At 38.1% G+C, this 25551-nt stretch overlaps 1 protein-coding gene across 1 annotated transcript; it reads left to right on the forward strand.

The window, feature by feature from the left end:
- The first annotated feature begins 215 nt into the window (after nt 1–215).
- On the forward strand, nt 216–24238 carry LOC109032505 (uncharacterized transporter YutK). The gene is made up of 14 exons (XM_019044677.2): nt 216–497; nt 9500–9583; nt 10249–10407; nt 11738–11894; nt 12645–12816; nt 13761–13914; nt 15850–16053; nt 17999–18160; nt 18676–18769; nt 19639–19798; nt 20324–20492; nt 21900–22058; nt 23475–23655; nt 24035–24238. The coding sequence occupies exons 2-14, from the start codon at nt 9536–9538 to the stop codon at nt 24073–24075; spliced, it is 1860 nt and encodes a 619-aa protein (XP_018900222.2). The 5' UTR covers nt 216–497; nt 9500–9535; the 3' UTR covers nt 24076–24238.
- Nucleotides 24239–25551: the final 1313 nt, after the last annotated feature.

The following is a 25551-nucleotide window of genomic DNA, read 5'->3' on the forward strand; positions in this document are numbered from 1 at the left end:
AGTGTGTGACATCGGCCGGTTCGTAAGCATCGCTGTCCTGTCCACACCTCCTGTTTGAATTGAAAAAATCACGACAGCACTGAATAATTAAGCCAAAGTTCTGCAAAGCTCTGTCAATCACTCCCCCTCTCAGCGCCGAAAACATAAGCACAACAATGGGCGAGCGGTGGGGGAACTTTAATCTATCGCGGCGTGTGCCGAAGGCCGTCGCGTCTCTTTGGTCGCGCTCCCCAGGCCGCAGCGGTTCGGCTCGGCGCTTGAAATTCTCGACTCGGCTTGCCTTCTTCTTCATTTACCTGATAACATCGCGAAATCAAATTCGCAAATTGAGATTCGCGAGCCGTAATTCGAGTGCGAAAGGTCCGGCTTCGATTCCCACCCCTCTTAGACTAGCTGATATGATAAGGAAGTGACAGTGATTGTGGAAACTGCGTTTCATTGGTGATATTTTACCCGCATTCCTGTAATAACGTTGATTGGCGAAGTTAATTTAATAGGTGAGTAATTTTTTCCTTTTGTTCAAGAAATGAAAGTCTCATAATGCCTGTGATAATTGGACGGAGTTAAACAGAAAGGAACCAAGCCACATCGGGATCGGACCGAGAAAAAGAGGTTTAAAGTTTGGCTCCTGCATAAGACTCAATGTAAAAGATAAACTTCAAGTTCAATTTTTGCATAATTTTCTCCAACAAAAACTTTGAATTTTTGGCGAGACATAGTAGAGCAGTGGTTCAGTTCAAAACCACTCATAACTCAATTTTTTCCAAAATGTGGGTTGGTTGCTTTCTGTTTAACTCAGTCCAATTAAGGCCATCATCGGTAAAGGAGCTTATGGATGCCTAGATTGCGAAACCGCGTATTTCCATGGCGGTGTTTCCAAATGTCCTCCTACTTTATTTTTTTTCAAATAGCTTAAAATTTGTGCAAAATATTGCGCAAACATAGAAGAAAAATTAGAGAAGTTTTCAAGAAATTACGTTGCTAGTTTTTTTAAGAAAAATAAAGGATGACAGGAAGTCAACGACGTCGCAAACGGAGATACGTGGTTTCGCACTGAGCGAATAGGAACCAGCGCGATTACAGTGTTTTCAAAATTGTGCAACTTTTATTTCTTTTCTTTAAAAATAAAAAAAACATGTGAGCAGTAATACAATTCATACATTTATTTCCCTTTACAATATTTTGGTGGGCGGAAAAAGCTATGTACTATTTTGAGACACTTTTTGAAAAATTATGAAGGAACAAGATTTTTACAACAATGTAATCACGCTGGTTCCTTTTTGCTAAATGCGATCCATATGATTTGAAAAAAATGCATTTTTTAAAGGTCGAGTTATTTCCATCGGAAAATACAAAACTAGTTCGGGAAAAATTTATAACAGAGCGTTAAGGTAGGTCAGTGACTTATAAAGACCTAAGGTGCGCAATCTCAACAGCGTTGCAAGCGTTGCATGACCTTTTACCGAGGCTACCTCCGGCTCAAAATTTTTGTATGGACATTAATTGCATAATTTTCGCCATTTAAAATGATGGCAGACATTCATTAAAAAAACACGCATCAAAGATGCTGTATCATCGATTCACAAGAATTGAGTCACCTCACTAGCTCTTTAATTTAAGGCAAAATTTTAAGTTATAAATGTGTGCCATTCAGGATACTCATCCGGTAATTTTCTCATATTTTTACAAAATCAATACCTGACAGATGACGTAGTTCAAAATTTAACTTCGTAGATTTTCCTCAGAAAAATAGCTCAAATAGTGAAGCCTGTACACACAATGCGCTCCTGGAATCAAGGGTTGTCCACGAAAAGGAGGAGTCTGTGGTCAAAACTTTTCCATGGTTATGAACGGGGATTCAACGGTAGAATATTTTTAAAAAACTACAAAAATTCACTCTTTCTTGATTGAATTGCTCTCCGGTCACGAAAATTTAAAACTCATGCTATCTAATCCTCGATATTGCCTATTGTCACTCTTTTACGAAACTTTCAGAGTGTTTGAAAAAGTCTAAAACCTCTTATTTTAAGTTTTGACAACTTCAAATTTTACAATCTACGTCGAATAATTTCAATGAAGTTCTTTTGAAGTAATCTGTGAATCTTTCCCCTGGTTCTTCATTCTGCGTTCTCAAAACAAATAAGTCTGGTGTGGCACTTCTTTTAGGCATCTTAATTAGGCATGAAAGTAAGTAAAGAGATGCAAATGATTTCTACAGCGATAAGTTTTTAATGGGGAAAAAGTACTCTGCATAAAACAAACTTGCCTCAACAAAACGAAGCAATCTCATTGATCGAGACATGATAAAAGTGTTGAGGTATTCAATTACTTTTACAAGAATACGCAAAACTGAACTGAAACGGAGTAGCGACAATAGTAACAAAATCTGTGGGTAATAAAAATAATGACTGGAATTTGATAGTTTTTATCGTGTCAAGTTGAACAACTTTCATTTGTTTAGAATCATCAAGCCGGCCGGCGATGCAGCATGTAGTTGATTAAACGGGGCGCTTAATAGAAGCGCATCGATAGGAGTGGCGAGACGTGATGATAGACTATCGATATTTCCCCATTTGAAGCTGTGGTAAAGAATCGATTATTTTGGTGTTCGCGGTGTGAACACCCTGTTTATCGATCCTTTTCCCTAGGTTTATATGGCAGATCAATCGATATATCACAAAGCTCGTCACGCCACTGATAGATAGAGAAACTGCAAAAACGCTTACTCGTTCGCGATGTTTCAAAATCCCCGCTTTCATTGTGTTTTATCGGAGGAGAACGCAGCGAAACTGCTGACTGCTGTTTTAAATTTTTTACAAAGTATTTTTCATGCAGCGGGGAAAAATCATGTAAAAATAAAGTATTTCTCTTTTTAAAAGAATAAACCATGACAGAAATTATACAGCATCGTAAACTGGGATGCACGTTTTTGTAATTTTACCGTCGATGTAACTACAGGCAATCATGTAGTATAATTATAGTTTGTCAATATTTACGATCATATTTTTTTATACGCCAATTGTTGTCACAGACCAAATATTTCCTGATGAATTTTCGGTAGAACTGATCAAATTTGTAGTATCTTGATCAAAGTTCAATCAAACAGTTGTCATTCTGTTGTTAAAGTGTACTAACATAGTATACATATTTTTATAAATATAATGCGCACAAAAAGTGTGCGAAACTGAAATTGTCTCATGGGTGCGGAAGTGGCCCAAACGCAAAATACGCGAAAGTGAAAGTTTCCTCATTCTCCATCCATGAGACTCAATCATATCCGAGAAATCAGAAACAATCGGCTGACCTATTCAGAATTAATTTACAAACTTTTCGTTTATCGACTCTGAAATCTTCTGAGAATCAATACGCAGTAGAATTTTTTATTTCAAAACTGGCCACTGGCCAACATCAGATATTTCCCGGAAGATCCAAGCTTGACCGGAATTATCTCAATAGGAATACCCAGCGAAGAAGTGGGCAGTTACGTAACATGGTTTTGGAAATGAGCGTGAATTTTTCAACAGTACTACAAAGTATAGATGCATAGATGGTGTTACCGGAGCTCATCAAGAACTGGAGTGTATGGATGATCACGTGCACAGAGAAAGAAACCACGGGTAGTTGGGTAGTTCATCCTCTTCATTACACGTGATTCAAAAATTTCACAATGAAATGTTTGTTAATGGAAGAAACATACGTCTGACACCCGATCGTCCGCCCCGAAATACCCGCGAGTTCGGCCAATATCGCCGATTCAACTTTCTGGGAAATTCGCACGCCTTGTTATGATTTTTCCGCAATTTGCGTCTGGTCAGTGCTACCGATGTCCTGTCAATATAAACAACGTCTGGCCGAATTTGGTGCAGCGATGCACATTGAAGCACCAGGAGTCGATATATGTCTCGATAGATTTCGTGCAAATCAATATGAGTGCTGGGAAACTCGAATTTCTTTTTGGATTTGGTATGCACTTTTATTGGATGCCTGACCAAGCATCGATCACTGACAGACAGGTATTGGTTTCAGCTGATCGAGCGAAATCAATCACCGATTATTGACTCTAAATAAATTGCACTGGAGTGACCTATCGTCACCTTCCGCCAAAAGTGTCACAAACGCCGTGCGACGTTTCAAAATTTCCGCTGCCATTTTCATTTTTTTAAAGAGAAATTGTTCACCGATGCTGTTCAAAAATTTCGCCGAATATAGTTTTCTTTGTGCTGCCGATAAAATTCAGTGAAATTTTCAAACAGATATAACCAACAATTTCTCTGTAAAAAAACAAAATGGCGGTTGAAATTTTGAAACGTCACTTGTGATACTTCGGCCGGAAGGTGACCTATGAGGAACCTGGAAAAATGAGGTTACTGTAGCACGGAGGGCGCTAAAAAACTAAAATTCAAGGTAAGTTTGGATACTAAAAACTTGAAAAAAGGAAAGGTGGTGAGCATAAATTGAAATTGGAGAGGAAGAAACGGTTCGAGCTTCAGTCTAACTACATGGAGAAAGGGAGCAGAATTAAGTTGGAATTAGAGAGGAGAAAAAAAGAAGAGAAGGACCGGAGAGTAATGGTTAAAAGTAAATATAAAGAGAAAAACTTTACGAAAGTTTCAAGTTCTAAGCTTACAGCCGAGTAAGTTTCGCTCGAGGGGTGGTGAATGTCGGATTGTTTTTATAACGAAACTCGGAGTGATGACTGCTCAATTGAGTTCAGAAAATTTTTATAAGGCAGGGAACATTTTTATACTGCCGTATTGAGGTAAAACGCCGTATGACCCTTCGAATGTTGCCAAATTTCTCCTGATTAAACACTTACTTTAGGAGAAGGGTATACATTTTTTAAACCGAAATTTTCACATATTTTAGATTAAAGTGCGAACAAAATTGTCTCGGAAAATGGACGAAAATTATTTACAATTTTCCCAATAAATCCCGATTCATCCAAGGAAATTTTGCAACGGCTAAAGGTTCATACGGCGTTTTCCTGAGCACGGCAGTATAGGCATATGCATCTCTGATAGCAACTTTGGTTTCTGAGTCTCCACAGCTCTCAGGACTGAGGCTAAACATTTTTTTGTTAACATTTAGATAAACCGATTGCGGTGATCGCACGGGTCGCAAGACGGGATGTTGAAGTTTTTTCGCCAACGTGCGTAAAAAGTTCAGCTTAAAGCTGATATCTCATTAGGGATCTCAGAGGGAAAAAGCTCACACACAAGCTGCACTGCACTAGGGATTGGTCCAACACGGCCGAAACGCGTCTACAGTTGCCTTCCTGAATGGACGTAACTAATGTTTCTCCAAACAGCGTATCTCTTTGAGGGAAAATTGTGCTTGTGTGTGAGCTTTTTCCCTCCGTAATGAGATATCAGCTTTAAGCTGAACTTTTTACGCGCGTTGGCTAAAAAACTCCAACATTTAGATCCACTTGACTCTCGAATAAAAGCTTCCTCCCCTCCTAAAAATTTCACAAATATGTAGCACTTACACTAGCACATTGCCCTAACTGCGGGGCTTCTAGCGTACGTGTTGTTACACTCATAGTCAGCTCAAGAGGCATTGCGTCGTCATATTATCTTGATTGATGCCTCAATCGTTGGGCGATCACCTCTAATTGATCAGCTGTTGTCATGAGTATTTTTTCGTTATCCTCGATAGTAAAGCCTCGTTTCGTTAATTACGTAAAAAGCACGTGGTGTAATTTTTCCGGTACTTTTCACCTGAGAATCAGAATTTTAAGCCACGCTGCGGGCTAGTAATTAAAATTGATGGACAAAGCAATAGACATAGGGGAGACAAAATATGCAGTGATCCTATTGGTGCGGGAGCAAGTAGTTGCAATAGATAAAGGAGGTAAGTTATACATTAACGCACGAGCGACCCTATACTTAGTCCATCATTTTCCTCCTTAGTCTACAGCAACCACCCGTTTCAACCGAAAGAATCACTTTAGTTTCCCTTTGTCTTCTTTGTCTATAGCTTTGTCTATCAAGGTCAATAATCAGCTCTCTGATATCGTCTCGGAAAGTGTGGAAAAGGGGCTCCTTTTATTTCGAGTGCTAGAATCTTTATGTGCTAGGATAGAAAAAACTTCCTTAAACCATTACAAGAATAAAATCAGCCCATAATTTGATCCAAACGAGAGCTCTCAATTGATATGCAACCACTTGAAATTGTCATTGGCAAATTAAATTTGCGGACAGGGTCAAGGGCAGCGTCAAACACAATTAATTGGAGAGCATTATTTGAAAAAGTGTCTTGGCGCCTCAAAATATTCGTCTTTGATAAGCGCATTTGCATTTGCGCGTTCATAGCAGTGGCGAAGCGTGATGATCGATTATCGATATTCCCCCATTTGAGGCTGTGTTAAAGAATCGACTATTAAGATGTGCGTCGCGGACACCCTATCTATCGATTCTATTCCATATGTTTAAATGGCAGATGAATCGATATATCGCAACCACTTGTTCATAGCTGATTAAGAGATTAATTTGAGACAAGTTCAATATTCTTATTTCGGCTCGAACCCAAACATCGGGGCCAGCCAGGACTCATTATCAGCTGAAAATCCAATCAAGGCAATTAAAGTCGACAAAAAATCAACATGTCATTGCTCGGTTAAACTTTATAATTAGACTTTTTTAGGCTGTTTTGCGAATAATCCCCCCTCGAAACCCCCCTCCTCCTTTTCCATTCTTCACTACACTCCTTGGTCCCTTATTTCGATACATCGCCGACGAAAGGTCCAAACCCAACTTTTACGTGACATCTAGATGACATAGAGTCGAATGGGTGACAAGGCTCAAGTTAGGCTTTTTTGCGCACAGGACAAGGATTTCTTGAGGGATTGTCATGTCTAGACTCGGAGCTTTTGTTGCATGAGAAATTGGTCTTGATTGGCGAAGCGACGTCTCGTCCCATTCACGACGAAAAAAATTCGCAGACGTATAAGTCGTCGCCTCCCTAACATATGGGCGTAACTACGCTTGACGATGAACCCTGTTATCCATGTAACCCAATTCTTTCTGGGGCTCATCTTAAACTGTAGTTACGCTCTTTTGTCAACCAAGCAACGAAGTGTCGTAGACAGATCGAATCAAACGCTGCAGACGTACCGCTCGTGAGCATTTGACCAACAGCGTTGTCAGAAATGAGTAGTGTGGAACCTTTGCCCCTTTTTTTATTTCTTTGCGATTCGTTTAATAATAAGAGTTATCTAATCATAGTAATTCGTATCGTACTCTATACTATGAAATGAACCTCATTTCACAATTAGGAACTATAATTGCTGGCTCATCCGTAAAAACACTTGTGCGCATAGGGACATTAATAGTACATACGTTGTTTTTCTAAAATGAGTCAGAAACTGTAGTTCGTTATTGCAAAATGCAGTCTAAATCATAAGAGTATCGCGTGACGCAGAACGCCTGAGGCGCGAATTGAATCGGAAGATTGGACCGAGGAGCGTTCAGGGGGCTTAGTCTATAGTTGGACTGCGCTTTGCAATTAGGAACTAAAATTTCTGGCTCATCCGTAAAAACACTCATGTGCATAGGAAAACTAAAAGTACATACGTCGTTTCTAAACTGAGCCAGATATTGTAGTTCCAAATTGCAAACTGTAGTCCACTTCATTGCGGTCTTCTCTGGGTTTATAACTGAAGAATTTTTTTTTTAGTATACATTCCTTTGGCCATCCTTCCCCTTTGGAGAGTCAGTAACGCGTGTTATTCTTGGATATGATCGATATTTGTTTTAAACAAAAAAAGAAGAAAAAAGTGGTCCTCTTCAAGAGTAGTAAATAACTTAGTCGGCCCAAAAATATATCGTATAAAACGGAAAGAGGCTTCAAAACAAAGAGAGTAAAAAACCGGGACGTCTCGAAATATTTCACCTCATTTTCAATTGGCAAAGCGACATTCAGAAGTGAAAAAAAAATAAGGAAAAATAAGTCATGAACCTGCCGTAATTGCGAAATCGAGTCTATTTCTCTCTAGAGTAGTTGTCAAACGGTTTCTTTATGATCATCGCGTTTGGAGCAAAATTTCTAGAGGAGAGAGAAAATTGGCACCAATTTTCGAAGGAAAACACAATTTTTCCATTTGCTCGCGTTTCGAAATACTTTTTTCGCTGAGTGCGTTACGTCATCTCACCGGTCGCCCCTATGCCGACAGACAAAAATGACATGAGTTACTTTCCCATAAAGGAGAAGTTTCACGAGTATACTTAACTCGAGCACGTCACAGCACTCAGAAATCAACCTACTGCACTTGATGAAAATAACTTAACTGCAAACAAGGAACCGAGTCACGATTGTATTAGCGTTCAAGAGGGCTTATCATTCCTATCACTTTAATACGACAATGTAATTTTTTCAACTTCATTTGCATAAATGTCTCGATGAAGCTATTCGGCGAATGCCGTCAAATCCGCATGAAGTGCAAATTTCCAGAAAGCGAAACTGATGGAACTATTAAACGATTGATGGAAAGAAAACATTCGCCCGGAATGTGGCGAGATTAAAAAAGACGCAAAAAATTGGTGACCAGGACTCAGCGGATCCCCGAATGTCCCGGCGGCATAAAAATCGGCAATATTTAGCGATGGTTACCCATTGTCTGTGTGTTTTCAACACTACACGAGTGATGAATTCGTACGAAGTTTTGTAAAAGTGTTGCCTAACCTACAACTTGCATGTACTTTTGACGTATTTTCACCAGCTAAGGCAATGCCTTAACTTAGACACTGTTAACCTGGTAAAGTCAGCATTCTCCAAAGGACTTTGTAAAGGAATCAACCCGAAACCATTGCGGGAGGAAAATCCAATGAATAGAGGGTGAACTACTCGTTTCTACACGGAGAAAAAACTTCGTGCGTGGGACCCGAAGTTGAGGTCATATGGATCTCTGAAGTTTTCGGATCACGTATCTGAAAACTTGAGGTCGAGCTGCCGAAGTTCAGATCAGACATCTGAAGTTTTCGGATCACGTATCTGAAAACTTGAGGTCGAGCTGCCGAAGTTCAGGTCAGACATCTGAAGTACTTCGATATTTACCGAGGGGTTCGGGTCACACATCTGAAGTACTCCGGTACGTACCGAAGTACCTCGATGTCTGACCCGAACTTCGGCAGCTCGACCTCAAGTTTTCGGATGCGTGATCAGAAAACTTCAGAGATCCATATGACCCCAACTTTGGGTCCCATGCACGAAGTTTTCTTCTCCGTGTAAAACGTTTACCTTTTATTTATAAATGTATTATTTCGTCATTTTTGTAGTGCTGTTTTTAATTAAAAATTCGAAGAACTGTCATATCCTCGATGCTCGCACAAGTGACTGTACACAATGTTGCAAAGCTTGTTAAGATAGCAGGGCAGATACTTGCTCTCCTATCAGATTCGCTTCACTCAAGTTTTCCTCGATATGTAGTGCATTATTATTTTGTTCCATGTTGATTTTTTAGACGTCAATTAATATTTACTTAATTTAATTTTGTTTGTAGGTAGAGATTTTCTTGGCTGTTTACTAACGGAGAAATATGGAAGACCTTGACGATTCCACCTCAAAACCTGATTCTGCCAGGAGGGTATGATTACAATGATACATGTATTAATTTTAATACATGTGCTTGGAGGACGAGGCGCATAAGTGCATGTTCTTGCTATTTAGAGAAATACGCTTTTGAAGTTTTGAAATTACGTGGATCCTAATAATGAAAAGAAAGGTCAAAATCACTTTTTGATACTTAAAAATTGAAATTTGAGAGCATATTTTCCACAGAATATGCATTAAGATCAGTTCTACTTTAAATCATTAATACCTCAATTTTTTCAAAAACTGTAGTTATGCGTCTTGTCCTCAGAGCTCCTTACTCGTCAAACTTTAAGAAAGAACCATGAAAAAAAACATAATAATAATAATAGGAAAAACTACTAGGATTTTAAAGTTCCCATTATATCATAATGATAGCGCTGCATTGAGGAAAAAGTTTGGTCAGCAAAACCACCCTTCGATGTTCTATAGATCGAACTGAACGGTTTAAAATAATATTCTGATTCATTTAATCCTCGAGGATGCTAGTAGGCGTATTTTACGAACTCTATATTCAACTGGAAATCTATAATTCTATTCAAGTTTGGTCCTATCCTAGCTTATAGAAATTTGCTTTGCTTAAAACTTTTCGATCAACGAATATAGGTTTGACTTTTCCAAGGGGTTTTAGATTTAGGATTTTATTGTTCTCGATTTCAGAGAAAAATAGACAGCAATAACAGCACTGAGATGGTGGCGGATACAAACGATACGGACAATCCACAACATTCGGTGTCAATCCCAGATCAAACGGAGGAACCTCGCCAAGCCGAGGTGACCCCTGTAAATAATGGCAAGGCTAAACAACCTCATTTAGAAGTAAGTGTCTGTATTTCCAGGTATACATTGTACTTCACCGAGAGTTTTCATGTAATTTTGACACCAAGGGTATTTCCTTATGTTGGCTCGCAACGCGACTTAAGCTAAGCTGAAATATATACAACCTCAGGTCCCTTGTCAATGATGAAGTTTCTTCACTGAAGGTACTTCTAGTCGACAATCGGACAGCATTGATTGGAGCCAGCCTGACTGCAGCAGACTTTGCCTGATTTCCTCAGATTTATAATTTTTCTGCGAGAAATCTAAGTAATCTACTAATCAGGCATTTTTTTAGTATATCGACGGTCATTAACCACGTATCTCGGTTTGCGATGTCGCGTCGCAGACTTCCTATCATACTTTATTTTTTTAAATGAAAAACTACTCAAGGGCGATTCTCAAAAACTGCCGTGATTTTTCTTCTCGGTGCCAAGAAAATTTTGCGAAAACTTCAAGGAATGATATCGATTTTTTTTCTCCTTTAAAAAAATAAAATAGGTGCGGAGATTTTCAAACACCGCAAACGAGTTATGTGGTCGCGGACTTACACCGTCGATATGTATTCTTCATACTCTGGAGGAAATTCACATAGAGTTTCATGGCATCATGTCCCTGAGTTTTATCTTGAAAAAATAACAATTTGGATGAGGCTATGCAATGAGAAACGCAGTTGCACTAATTGGACTGCATTTTGCGATTAGAATCTTCAATTTCTGGCTTATTTCAGAAACAACAAGAATGCCATCAGTTTCTCTATGCGGATGAGTGTTTTCACTTGTGCGTCAAAAATTTCAGCTCCATATTGCAAAACGCAGTCAAATTTTGGTTGAATACCTCAAATTGCTTCACTGAGGAGAATCCTTATCTATATTGGTGGGCTGTGTAAAGTCCGAATATGATTAGTGCAAGTAGCACAGGCTTTTCAGGTGTAATAATAAACCCTATAGAAATGATGCCATTTTCAGTAGTATTGTAAGTATTACACTGACAATGTGAGAATAGGCCAAGAAAGCAATGAAATGGAGAGCATGAAAGAGAAACTAAGGATTATAAGAGTATACGCAAGATTTCTGAAATGCAAACTGTGTACTTTTTCCAAATGTTGTAACATCAGACTCCCGAAACAGGGCACAACTCTGCGTGAGGGACTAAACGGTGTATAGATTTCTCTAATTGCGGTATGAATTCTGATGCAAGAAGCCTTAATTTACCTTCCAGTTAGACTTCACTTCTTCCGAGATACCTTTCTTACTTTACTAATTAAAGCTGTATTATCTCTATCACTAAAAATCCACATTTAATGCATTTTCCTTTTCGGTTTTTGTTTTAGGAGCCTCTTTTCCCGGGTATAATCTGTACATTCAGGGAAAATCTAGTACAAATGTTCAAAAATCAGTCTTATTTAATATCGCAAATGATCAAATATATTTTAAATGTAGCTTTAATCGCATACTTAGCAGCAGCTGTTTATCACTGGAATAAAACAGGTAAACTAAAGTTCATTTTTAAACCTAATATATTATTTTTAATTCGCCAACATGCGACAATAGCTAGTTCGCGAATGTTCAACACTTATGATATTGGTTGCTGTATCTCGAAATAAAATTATACTTGCTGTACCTCGAAATAAAATTACTTGATGGCATATTTTTAACCCGCTTTGCTCAAGATCGAGAGACAAGAAGCGAAAAAAAGCTTTTATAAAAATTGTGAAAAATCTAATTTCACCCTCCAGTATGCAATCCAAACGAGGTGTACCTCAGATTTGATGCAGCTAAGATATCTCGAGTTCTTTTGCTTATGAAAAGCGAATGATGAATTTGAACAAGGGAATAACCAACACGGTCCTTTTATAGGGAGGAAATATTATAGCTCGTCGCTCCTGATACGTCACAATACAATTATTCCCAATTGACGGTTATCCGTGTTGCATCGTTCAAAAATGAAGGCGCGGTGGCATTTTCCTGAAAACAACCTTGCAAAATCGATGGCGAGACATTCTATGTCTAATGAGCATAATCCAGAATAGGACGTCCTGGAGACTTTTGAATCATGTAACTTTTCTCCTCGATAAAATATTTAGTTTAGATATAAGTTATGAACATTTTTTCTTGAAATCTAAGTTACCTCGTTGGCAACTGTTGAATAATCTGCCAATCTCATGTCGGAATCAAATTTTCGATCGTGAGTCTACAACGCTATTCCCACATGTTTATTTAAATGTGACTTTTTTTCAGTTTCAGATAAACATATAAACTGGTGCAATGGCTTAGGAATACTTCTGATCATTGTAGGTTTACTTTATTGGATCTTATTCTACTATAAGTTCATAGTTCCATTCATTTTCCCCGCTTTTGCACCGTATATTAATTCAATCGCAGAAACAAAAATTTACAAAGCCGTGAGCAGGTAAGTTCTATTCTTCTTCTAAGACTTATCCTTTCCTTGTAGTTGAATTTCATTCACAGTTTAAGCACTAGAATGAGTGAACGAGAGTTGAATAATGTATTGTTCCAAAACGTTTCGAACGGTTGATAGTTATGTCCAGGTTAAATAACAATTTCAGAGCAAACCGAATTTTTGATGTTTTGCAAGGATAATACTTTGAAAATAATGAAAGTTTTTTCTAAATTTGGACCTAGTTTGAAGAAAAAAAGTATCAAGTAAAAATGACTTTGGGAGAAATTTTGAAGTTAACTGGTCGAATATTTTCTCCTGTTATAAGTCTCCGAAGTCGATAAAATATATTTTGAACGTGAAAATACATTAGTGAATAAATTTTGTCGTTATAATTGAGTCTTATGGAGGATAACTTGTCCTACGGATGGTTGCAATATTTAAAAATCAAAATTTCTTCTGCATATCGATTGCTAAAGTGCAAAACCTCGTATCTTCATTGCAGCGTTCCAAAATCTGTGCTCCTATTTTATTTTTTCGCAGAAAAACAAGTCAACTATATTGCTTTAAAATACGGATTATTTTGAAAATAGAAAAGAAAAATCAAGGTAGCTTTCAAGGAACTAAGTCGACTAGTTCTCTAAAGAAAAAATAAAGTATGATAAGATATCGCCATCGTCAAATAGGAAGATACAAGGTTTCCCACTTTGGCAATCGATATTTGTTTATTGAAGTTATTGAAGCTTTAATTAAATTAGATAGCCGAAACTCCACAGTTTTTTCTTTGAAATGTATAGTTGACATTTCAAACATGTTTTTTGATAAAATATCAAAAGATTTCTGCACGATGAAATTGACAGACAGATAACTCAAAGAGAGATATTTACAAATTTACCATTTCAGATCTATTTATTTTCTTCAAGTGTCCCATATTCACTCCAAAATAAAACTTTCAGGTACCTTGGAGAGACCCTGCAACTCGCTTGTATCATTGGTTTCATTATTTTTGTGTACTATGACACCGCAGGAGAGAGACGAAGACTGCTATCATTACTCGGAATAGCATTCTTCATTATCGGCGGTTTTTTGTTCTCTAAGCATCCTACAAAGGTAAACAGAAATATCTAGCTCTTGATAGTTTTTGCCGAAATGCCGATCGTTATTGCCGTTAAATCATAAATAATAGTCGGTAGAATGAACTACTTGAGTTGTCGCTCGTTCTTTCGCTCTTGTTTAATGGCGCTCTTGCATGTAGTAAGGGATTTGTAACTTAAGTATACTTTTATCGACGTAAAATTAAGGGGCTTGGAGGACAATGCGCATAAGTGCAGTTTTTGAAAAAAATGAGATATCAATGATTTCAAGTAAAACTTGTTTTAATGCATATTCTGTGAAAAATTCGCTCCCAAACAATTTTTAAGCATCAAAAAGTCAGTTTAAACTTTAACTCCTCCATAATGATCCATGTTACGTCGAAACTTCAAACACGTATTTCTCGAAATAGCAAAAACTGCACTGAAGCGCCTTGTCCTCCAAGCCCCCCAATTCCGTGAAAAATACAGTGGTGCTACTGGTTTCTCAGAAATCAACTCGTAAGCTCAAAAAAGCTCCCAAAGTTCAGGTCGTAATGGGGAGGGGGAGCGATATCCCACGCTACGTTGAAAGGCCACCTCTCCTCTATATCTATTCAACCTCTCCATGAACCGATGAGGATCAAATACTCTAGCAGGGTTGCCATTTTGTTTGGGGACTCCAAAACTGGAACCACGATAACCTTGCTAATGTTTTTGCTGTCTATCTGTGCACGGAGATGGAGAATGTGACCAGTTACAGATAGGTGGATTCTCAACGCAGCGAGAGGTATCCCTATCCTCTCCATGACGACCTGAATTCTGAGAGCATTTTTGAACTTAGGAGTTGGTTTCAAAGCAACTCGGTGGCACCATCGTGTTTCTCGTAAACGATCACCCAAGAAAAAGCATTTCAATCACAAATCCCTCACACATGCAATAACTCCATTCGTGCCTCTCCATTGAATAAAACTAACAGTTAGCTTGTTAACTAACAATTCCCAATCACAAGACCAAAGAAAATGAATTTTTAAAAGTTGCACCTGTTCTCAGTGTCATGGTCGCAGTGGCGATTCTAGGAGGTTAGCAAAACTATGATTCCCACATTTAAATCGAAGAAGAATCTTTAATCTTAAGAATTGAGATTAAAATTCCTCGCATTTGAGCAAAAATCATTCTACGTTTTATTTCTTGACGACTTTATTGCCCTCGCCCTCCTCTCATAAGTGATACATCAATAGCAATAATTAGTGCAAACTCATGATAAATCAGATAAAATATAATTCATCGGTAGACTGCTGAGTTGAAACGATCTCAAATTGATTCAGAGGCCTTAGGCGAGGAGCAAAATTTTTCCTGGAGATGATTTATGTGGATTTAGATCGAAAATTAAATAGTACTTTTTTGTCACAAAGCCAGAAAAATCACTCCTCGCAGAACATTTTTCTGAAAAGTTACATCTCATAGCCATGTAACGTGACATAATGAAGATATTGCATGGGTGAGGAATTTGCGATTTGACTGTTGATTCTTATGCAAAAGTTCGCGAGAAACACGATGGTGCCACTGCTTTTCTCTGAAATCAACTCCCAAGCTCAAAAAAAGCTCTCAAATTGAGGCCAAAATGGAGGGGATATCCTAAACTACCCTGAGAGTCCACGTCTACATCAAGACGAACTCTTCATGCAAAGATAGGGAGCAAATACATTAGCAGGGCTGCCACTTTATTTGGAGACTCCAAAACTGAAAACACGGCAATCCTGCTAATGTATTTTCTCCCTATCATTGCATGGAGAGTTTGTCTTGATGTAGAGGTGGACTCTCAGAATAGTGTGGGATATCCCCTCCATTTTGGCCTCAACTTGAGAGCTTTTTTTGAGCTTGGGGAAATCGCAAATTCCTCACACATGCAACATCTCCATTCCGACACAGAGCTATTAGAGGATTTAATTCTTTTTTCTTCGATACCGCTCAGGTGCAATGGCGTTCCGTCTTTTGGGGGATCGCCCTTCAAATTGCGATCGGAATCTTGTCGATAAGGTGGAGAGCCGGCCGGATTGTGTTCGAGTGTATCGGGAGCCACGTCCGAACGTTCCTCGAATTCGCCTACGAAGGCGCAGCATTCATCTACACTGACGATTTGGTCAAAAATCCAAAGCACGCAGTCTTTGCATTCCAGGTAAATGAGCTGCACATTTTTTTGCCCATTGAACTTCATTTCAATTCCAATTTTTTCGAAAATCCCGCGCGGATATTTCCTTTTCTGCACCTGGACTGGCTTAACACTCAGAATGTTTCCACTTGTTTGAGCCAGGAATTTGCATTTTGATCGACGCAAAAGTGTGTGAGAAACACGGTGGTACCACTAAGTATAATTTTACGGAAGCTCATAAAAAGCTCTGAGATTTCATCGGTAACTACTTTCGTAGTATGAGGAACCAGGGCCGGATCAAGATGGTGGCCACATGGGCCGCGGCCTATGGCGGCAAAATGTAGGGGGCGGCAAATTTTGCAATCTTTTTGAATGTAAGTATCAAAAAAAGAGAGGAAAAAATCGGATTCAGAAAATAAATTACAAACGAGAAAAGGCGACAAAATCTCTCATTTCCTGAGCGTGAAGGTATAGTAATTTCTAATTTTGTCGTCTTTCGGTGATACAAGAGACAACACCTTTAGTTATTCGAGTTAAGAGAGAAACCAAACACGCAATTTGACCTGGAACGGAGCGGTGAGGCGGTCGGTATGAAACGCATAGTGCCTACAAGACTGTATGAACACTTCACGCATTGCGTCAAACACACTGCGGTCAGCAGCAGTCGGCATGAAACGCATAGCGCCTACAAGACTGCATGAATACTTCACGCATTGCGCCAACACAGTGTGGTCGGCGCGGCGGTGGAAGTTAAAATTATTAGCCACATTTATGTTTGTTCTTTCATAATTTTTTCGTTCGTTTTTTCAATATGGAAGGCCTTGTCCAAACAGGGATGGGTTTACGGAACTGAACTTTTGTTAGTGTTGACAGGGCTTTCACAAAAAATGTGCCCAAAACGAGTAAACCCGTCTCCTACACCCCTCTCCCACTGGCTCGCTCACTTGATTGTTTTTCTAGATCGTATTCGACAGATCACACAGGTGAGATTATATTGATATCGATTGGTTCAATATGTAACCACAGTCTCAAAAGTCAGTTTAGAAATCTGAGGTAATGGGTCTCATGTGATCAAATTTTTATTCTCTTGAGTACCAAATGGCAATGAAAAGTGAAATTGTTAGGAATTTTCTCATTTTCAGCTTTTCCAAATTAAATCCTAAAATTTTTGTTTGAGGTTATGTTCTATTGTTTTGAACCAAACGATACATCGAACCACTGTCGAATACGATCCATTGATGTTTCAAAACGAATGAGAAGAGGGCGGAAAAATACAGGCGGCCCATGGGCGGCAAGTAGGTGAATCCGGCACTGTGAGAAACAATTGGAGATAACCAGGTGAAAATGCGATGTAAGGAATATCGATGGTGAAACGCCCAAACCGCGTACCTCGTTTGTGGTGTTCAAAAATCTCTTCTACCATTTTATTTATTTTTTTTGAGGAGAACAAATCAACGTGATTTTTTGTAGTTTTCACAGAATTTTCCTCGCACAGAGAAGAAAAATCATGGACATTTTGAAGAAGTAACGCTGAATAGTTTTTTATTAAAAAAATAAAGTATGACAAGAAGTCTGCTACGATATACTTGGTTTCGGAGTTTCACCATCGATATAGTACATCTACACTAGAAAAGTTGTGGCTTTATTAGAGTTGAAGTTCAGTGGCTGAACGACTATTTCAGTTTTAAATATTCGCACTACGTAATCTGAAATACTTTGTTATTAGTTTTTAAAGAGGAAACTCTTTTTAATTAAATGGTGTTTATGAATCACATTTAACCAATAGACTTTCGATTATTGTCATTGAATTTCATAATCGTGAAATTTAATCAATTTTAAAACCTTTAATAAAAAGCGTCTGATACCTACGACTCTATCTTCTTGATCGAAATTACTACAATGTAATTTTAAATAATTCATCATGCATTTATTTATTTAGTTATTTACGAGTTTAAAATTTCCCCATTTACAGGCGCTGAGTTGTATATATTTCCTTAGTTTCGTTGTCCAAATTCTCTTTTACTATGGGGTACTTCAAAGGATATTCTTAAAATTAGGCTGGGTGCTGCAATCAACTCTAGGTACAACCGTCATTGAATCAGTAAATGGCTGCGCCAGCGTCTTCCTAGGAATGGTAATTTATTTTGAATTTCATACCATTCAATCATTAAGAGATCTTTTAAACAATCAAGGGATACTTCTGTTAAATGTGTAATTCCTCTTCCAATTTTCCGTTAGCTGGTTTTCGAAGCATTACTTGCCATGTTTGATATGCAAAACTGAGTCATTCAAGCTTGGACAAATAATTTTAAAATATTGCCCAGACAAGAGGATCAATGAACTGCTCTGAAGACAATTCGTGTTAACAAGCAGAAGTATGCCCTTAAGTTAGTTGGCTGCATAAGTATTGATTACAATTAATTTTAATCCACGTGCATTGACATCCGCCCAAAATTAAATTTAAATTTTTATCAAAAATCTCGTGAGGCACTGAGTATTACATTATGCCACCTATCATCCACTTTTAGATGTGCCAAACAAAGTCCTGCCTGTTGAGCGCTAAAAATGTAAATCCACCCCTACTTGTGCTTATTAAATTGTAACGTTATTACCGGTTTTCAAGATTCGTTTTTTTACAAACTTTTTCAGACAGAGGCTCCCATTTTAGTTCAGCCGTATTTGAAGGATCTCACCGTCTCAGAACTTTATGCTGTCATGCATAGCGGATTTTCAACGGTTGCTGGTAATACTATACATACATATTAATGTACAGAAGATATCTACATATATATGCAGATTTTTTTTTTATTTATCACCGTCCAATTTTTACCTATTCATATTTTGGATTAGTTAGCACAGCGAAATATTTTGGGATACAAAGTTGACATTTTTTACTCGAAAAATATAAGAGCATGTTTTTATTGCTCTCCAACAAGTGACCTTTCCTTCTCAAATAATTTAAAGTGTCGTGAGCGAAGAGAGGTCAGAAAGGGCCGCAAAATGTGTGTGAATGATGAAGCGAACGTAGGTAAGCGCTCTTGGATATAAATAACGAATGTGAGGTCAGTAGCACTTGACTTTGAAACAGATCTAAAACACTGACTTCAGTACTCTCAGGCACTGAGGTCGGCAAAGGCAAACATTTGAAATTTTTACCAGTATTGCCCTTAGTTGAAAAAAATATCGATGATCTGATATGACTCATTCATCTTTTTTGAGGGGCACGAAAAATTCACCTTTACTTACACAAGTGACCAATCGTCAAACATTCATTTCGACTCCACTTGACCTTACCTTTTTCGAAGAATAAATAATTTTATTAAACCTTATCAGATAGCCTGATTTTTAAAAATAAACCGCACCAGTCAATGGACGAATCATGTAGCAAAAAAATAATCCTTTTCTCGAGATTTAGCTTGCATCATTAGATTTTATGAAACAAAAAATGTAAATCCATCACTGGTGTAGTAAGCTTTTTGGCGCCCTTACCTCTAGGTAGAGAAAGAGTATACAAAATTTATAAGTTAAATTTTAAGAAAAAAAATATTATGTAAGTAAAATTTGATTCGCGTTGATAATTTGGTTATCCATGTTTATTTTGTTACATTACAGGTACTGTTTTCGCAGCATACATATCATTTGGAATTCAGCCAGCTCATATAATAACTGCATCTATTATGGCAGCCCCAGCAGCCCTGAGTTATGCCAAATTGCTATACCCTGAAACTGAAAGCTCAAAAACGAAAGTTGATAATATGCGCGACTTGAAGAGGTAAGGATAGATTTGAGCTTCCACATCTACGACATAAATCTCTAATTCCACAACTTAAAATGGCCATACAAGTTAAAAAATGTTGACGAAAAGCTCTCATCAATGTCCAAAAAAGCCATCAATTTCATTTTCATGTCAGATGGGGGCGTGAAACTGCATCAAAATCCGGACATTTTTAATCCTAAACCTAAAATACTAGAATGTTTAATAGCTTTTCCGCGAAAGTAAATTTTATTCATTTGCAAACCTCGAAGCATGAAAATTCCGGTTCAGTTCCGCATTAATTGTTTTTGTTTTTTGGCCTGAAGTTTTTGTTCGTTTTTTTCCCATAAAAACGGGATAGTCTCATATAACACATTTTGTTTTGAGACTGACTCACACGAGTTAGAAAGTTGGCCTTTGAAGCTAGGGATGGAAATTTGCAACCCTGCGTATACCGAAGACGTGTTATTCAGTGTCACAATCGATGACTTGAAATTGCTTCATATTCTACACATGTGATTGGTATGAAAATTTTATTTTCAGCGAGGAAAGAAGTGTGATTGACGCGGCTTGCAAAGGTGCGATAGCTGGATCGGAAATGGTCTTTGGTATTATTGCCAGTATAATTGCAGTTGTATCATTTATAGCATTCATCGATCATATCATCATTTGGCTGGGTCTTCTGGTTGGCTTCGAGGGCATTAGCCTGCAGGTAGGACACAAACATTTATAAATGTATACATAGTTAGCGAGTACATGATAATGTTAGCCAAGAAGATTGACGTCGGGATCAAGGATGGAATATCAATACGTATAGTTATACACGGAAGATTTTGGCATGCACCTTCATAGAAGGAACTCCTTGAATGATTTGCTTCAGGAAATGTATCGATCGTAAAAAAATAAAAAAGATGAGACACCTGTCTGCATTGGTGCTGCTGCTTTCTTTCCAGCACAAAATTGACTTACTCATCCCACGAGGAGGTACCCTTAAAGCTCAAGAAAAATCGAAAGAAGGACCCTCAAAGATTTTGAAAAATCCAGAGTCTCTTACACTCCATTTTCATATATTCAATATAACCACTGTATTCAGTATACTGCCGCAAAAAACACTTCACCACAAAAAAATTATGAATAGGAATGTAGCATGGGAAAGCTATTTATTAAGAACACAACTCATCGTTATGAACATGAAATTTAAATAAAAGATGTATCCGGAGTGGGGAGGGGGACGAAAAATGTACTTTACTTAAGTTAGTCATTTCATTATGAATGATTCCCCCTACATTGTATTTTAACAGTAAGGGATATCATAGTTGAAGTACAAACAAAATCGAGCTGTAACTCCCTCAAAAGTTACTCTGGACATGACAAACTCACAAATTTGTTCAATCGAAGCTTACAGAACGAGTTGAATGTGTGTTTTTCAAATATAAGCGCTTCGTGGTATCTTTATGGCCTATGCGGCGAGACTGAAGGCGAACTTCAAACGACGATACCAATCAATGGGTTCACACATAGTTTGGCTCTATCAAAGCGTTGGAGCGCTATGATTGTGTGTTTTTCGAATACAACTATTCGAGCTCCACGGTGTTTTTGCTGCCTATGCGGAAAAATTGAAGGCGAAAATCGAGTGTGTGGCTATTGAAGTTAATGGAGAGAGATAAATGTGTATTGTTCGAGTAGATAACTGTTCGCGCTCTCCTGCGCAGGCTTGTTGCCTATGCAACAAAATTGAGGCGAACTTCAAATGGGCGCTATCTACCAATAGATTTAGGTATCATCAATAGGTTAGGTAGATTGTGGGATCATGGAGCTTGTGTAATAGAAATTGTCCATCCCGGAGCTTTCAACAAAGATAGATGATTGAGGTATCGCATTTTGCGTGTTAATTAAATTAAAAGAGAAAGTCTTGCCTTTACATGCTATGTTGTTTATTACAAGTTGTTGCAGTGGATAACAACGTGTGCGGTAAACATCATAGCGTGTAAAGGCAAGCCTTTCTTTTTTAATTTAATTAAAGATAGATGGTTGTTCGATGACTTACAAAGTGCATTTTGTAGATAGGTTTTTTAATCATTGATAATCCAAGTTTAATTCTTTGTTTATTTTATTGCAGTATATATTATCGGTGGTCTTTGTCCCTTTGACGTTGATGATGGGAGTTCAGCCGTCAGAGTGTCACAGGGTAGCCGAACTCATTGGCATAAAAACAACTGTGAACGAATTTTTAGCATATAAACAATTAGGAGAGTACAAGAACAAGCATTTACTTTCGGTAAGTACTCATCACTGATCAAAACGTTGAGGGTCGAATTTCTACGATGATTAATCGGCATAGAAATACGAGGAAATCATAACTTGCTCCGACGTAAAGGATAAAAATGGCGCCACACATACAATGCATTTCATATACATTTTCAGAGTGAGTGATTACACAAAGAATATTCTCGATCATTATTAGAAGAAGGAATTGGACGTATTTATGTTAGAAGGAGGTATGTATGGATGAACTAAATAGAAAATAAAACAAGAAGAAAAAATCCAACATGAGTATGTTGGAAAAGCGTGCCGAATAACTGAAATGTTGGACAAATACCTCTTATTTTCACGTCTTTGCTTTTTGCATCAATTGGTACTTTTTGCTAAATTTGGGAGAAAATATTGATTCATGAACGTTGAATGTAAATTAATTTTAAAGATTCCGTCCAATTATCTTGATTTTAAGCTGATATGCGGCATTTGCGCACGGCCGTGATTTGGGCGAACTGCCGTGCATCGAAATCGCGTTCAGTTAATCTCTTTGGATTTCGAACTGTAACTTCTCTCCTATTCGGCCGATTTGTACAAATGAGGTCTCTTTTTATTTGTACTTCAACGGAAAGTAAAGAAAAACTCGCTAAATAGACGGAAAACAATTTTTGAGAAAATTTGGTGGATCCTGGCATCACGGTGAATGGTTAATCGGTTAATCGCCTCGCCGTCTTTTATTGCCTTGCTCGAAACCGGACACCCAAAGCTATATCGCGAGATAACTGTAGTGGTTTAAGTGGATTTCGGCAGGGGCCATGGTTAGTACATAGTATAATGAGTCACGAGGCTCATCACAGATTGCACTTACAGTGCAAGACGCTCATTGGCTATAGAGTTTTGGCGGGAAAGACGGTTCTAGAGTTGAGTCCTCCGAGCGTAAGAAAGCTCCTATGAGGTTTCTGTCAAATTGAATAATACGGTTTTGACAGAAAAATGTTCTTAATGGTTTTCAATTAGCAGTTCATTAGATTTTTTGGTAAAAGACCATCAGGGCTTGACAGTGTAATGGTTCAAAGACAAAGAAACGGGTGCGAGGAAAAAAGTATTTGGACGACCCGTTGAATAGCATTGGTTGATCTGTGTGCTGTACTATGGTACATCCGAGTGATTTCAAAAAGCGAGCCCTACTGACACGCTTAATACGAAGCGCGCTAATCCTCTGTTTCTGTGAAAAGTAAAATGTGATTTCCCGCAGATGCTTAATTGGGAACTCAACAAGTATTTTGTGACTACGGTTGAAACTACCGTAAGATTATATTTGTATCTGTATTCTTTTAGGAATATCACACTAACGAATCAATGTTAATATTTTTACCCTTTCCCTTTTCTAAATGCCAATATATAATATTGCATTTTTGTATTTGTATTTTTCAACTAACAGCCGAGGTCAGAGGCCATAGCAACATTCGCTCTTTGCAGTTTTGCCAATCCGAGTTCGGTCGGGTCAATGATAGCGACTCTTTCTGTGTTATGCCCGAGTCAGAGGGAAAATGTCACCAATCTATCAATCAGAGCCTTTATTGGAGGCAGTATAACTTGCTTCATTACTGCTTGTATCGCAGGTAAGACTAAAAATATGTCAAATCTCTTTTTCATTTAAACTTCTTATCGTAAAATCTCAGATCTTCGTTTCCCAATCAAAAATACGTAGCTGTATTGCAATATATTCTCCGGAAAATTCTCTTTTCGCTAGGAATTTTTTGGGCGTTTCCGGCTGAAAATTTTGCTGATTTCTTTTCTGAGTGTACGCAAAAGTCAGCAAAATGTTGACCAAAAATCGCAGTCATATTCTTGCTAAGCATTCAATTATTAGAGTAAATTTTGCAATCTCAGAATGGTGTCACGCCCCATCGTCTCGAAAAAGACAAATTATGACTTCTGACGAAACAAATTTTTTGTTTTTCGTTTGAGATTATAAGCAATTTTCTCGTCTGTTTGCAGGCCTTTTGTATCCAGAAGAAGGGTTTGGTACGGATTTCTAGTGTGATAATGAAACGATAACAAATTTGTACAGGAAGTTTTATTTTTATTTTTACGTCAAAAATGATCTAACTAAAAAGACTGTTTAAAAGATTTTAAAATGCTCTTTTACAATGTTCCAAATATTATGTATACTTTTTTAATAAAACATTTCTATACAAGAAAGCTCTTTTCCATTCCGTCCACCTGATTACCATCTCACGACGCGCTGAACGGAAGCAAAAATGCCTAGTAAGCATGGCCGGATTAAGGGGGTGGCCACACGGGCCGCGGCCCATGGCGGCAAAAATGTAATGTAAATGTAGGGGGCGGCAAATGTTTCAATCTTTTTGAAAGTAAGTATCAAAAAAAAGAAGAAAAAATCGGATTCAGAAAATAAATTACAAACAAGAAAATGCGACAATATCTCTCATTTCCTGAGAGTAAAAGTATACTAAACATCTAATGTTGTCGTCTTTCGGTGATACAAAAGACAACACCTTTAATTAGTCGAGTCAAAAGAGAAACCAAACACGCAATTTGACCTTGAGCGAATCGGCGCAGAGAGCAATGATGACGAGGACTGAGATGAAAAGGAGAAGCCTTCGGCGCGGCGGTCGGCATGAAACGCATAGCGCCCACAAGACTGTATGAATACTTCACGCATTGCGTCAAACACACTGCGGTCAGCAGCAGTCGGCGTGAAACGCATAGCGCCTACAAGACTGCATGAATACTTCACGCATTGCACCAAACACAGGGCGGTCGGCGTGGCGCAGCGGCAGGAGTTAAAATTGTTAAACCACATTTATGTTTGTTCTTTTTTTTTTAATTTTTTCGTTCGTTTGTTATGAATGGAAGGCCTTGTCCAAACAGGGGTGGGTTTACGGAACTTAACTTTTTACTTTCGCGTAAAGTTCCGTGAACTTTTGTTTGTGTTGACAGGGCTTTCACAAAAAATGTGCCCAACACGAAAGAAACACGTCTCATACACCCCTCCCCTATCGGCACGTTCACTTAACGAATTAGAAGGGGGCGGAAAATTACAGGCGGCCCATGGGCGGCAAGTAGGTAAATCAGGCCCTGCTAGTAAGGTATCCCTCCTAACCACGGGCCCTCCATAGCTCCGGCATTGGTAACTGTATGAGATACAATGTGTATTTCACCACAGGTGTAAATAATTAAATTTTTCTGATTTGATATTTTCATCTTGAGAGTTGTAATTCTTTCCGCAAGCTTAATAGAAAAATAGACATGGTTGATCCGTTTTTAGAACCGTTGATCTACACATCTTACAATATGATTTTGAATATTTTATTTTAGGGTAGAACAGAGTGAAAGAAAGACAAGACACAAGCTGTTACGCCGGTCCGTTTTACATACTGTATAAAAATTGAAGGCGCTCCTCAGGTATTGTTTCAGTGCGAACGAGATATGAGTGTTAACGCCTGGATAATGCAACCATTCGTACTCTGTAGCTGAGAACCAGCACTAACAAT

The sequence above is a fragment of the Bemisia tabaci genome, chromosome 5, assembly GCF_918797505.1.
Source record: "Bemisia tabaci chromosome 5, PGI_BMITA_v3".
Taxonomy (NCBI): Eukaryota; Metazoa; Arthropoda; class Insecta; order Hemiptera; family Aleyrodidae; genus Bemisia; species Bemisia tabaci.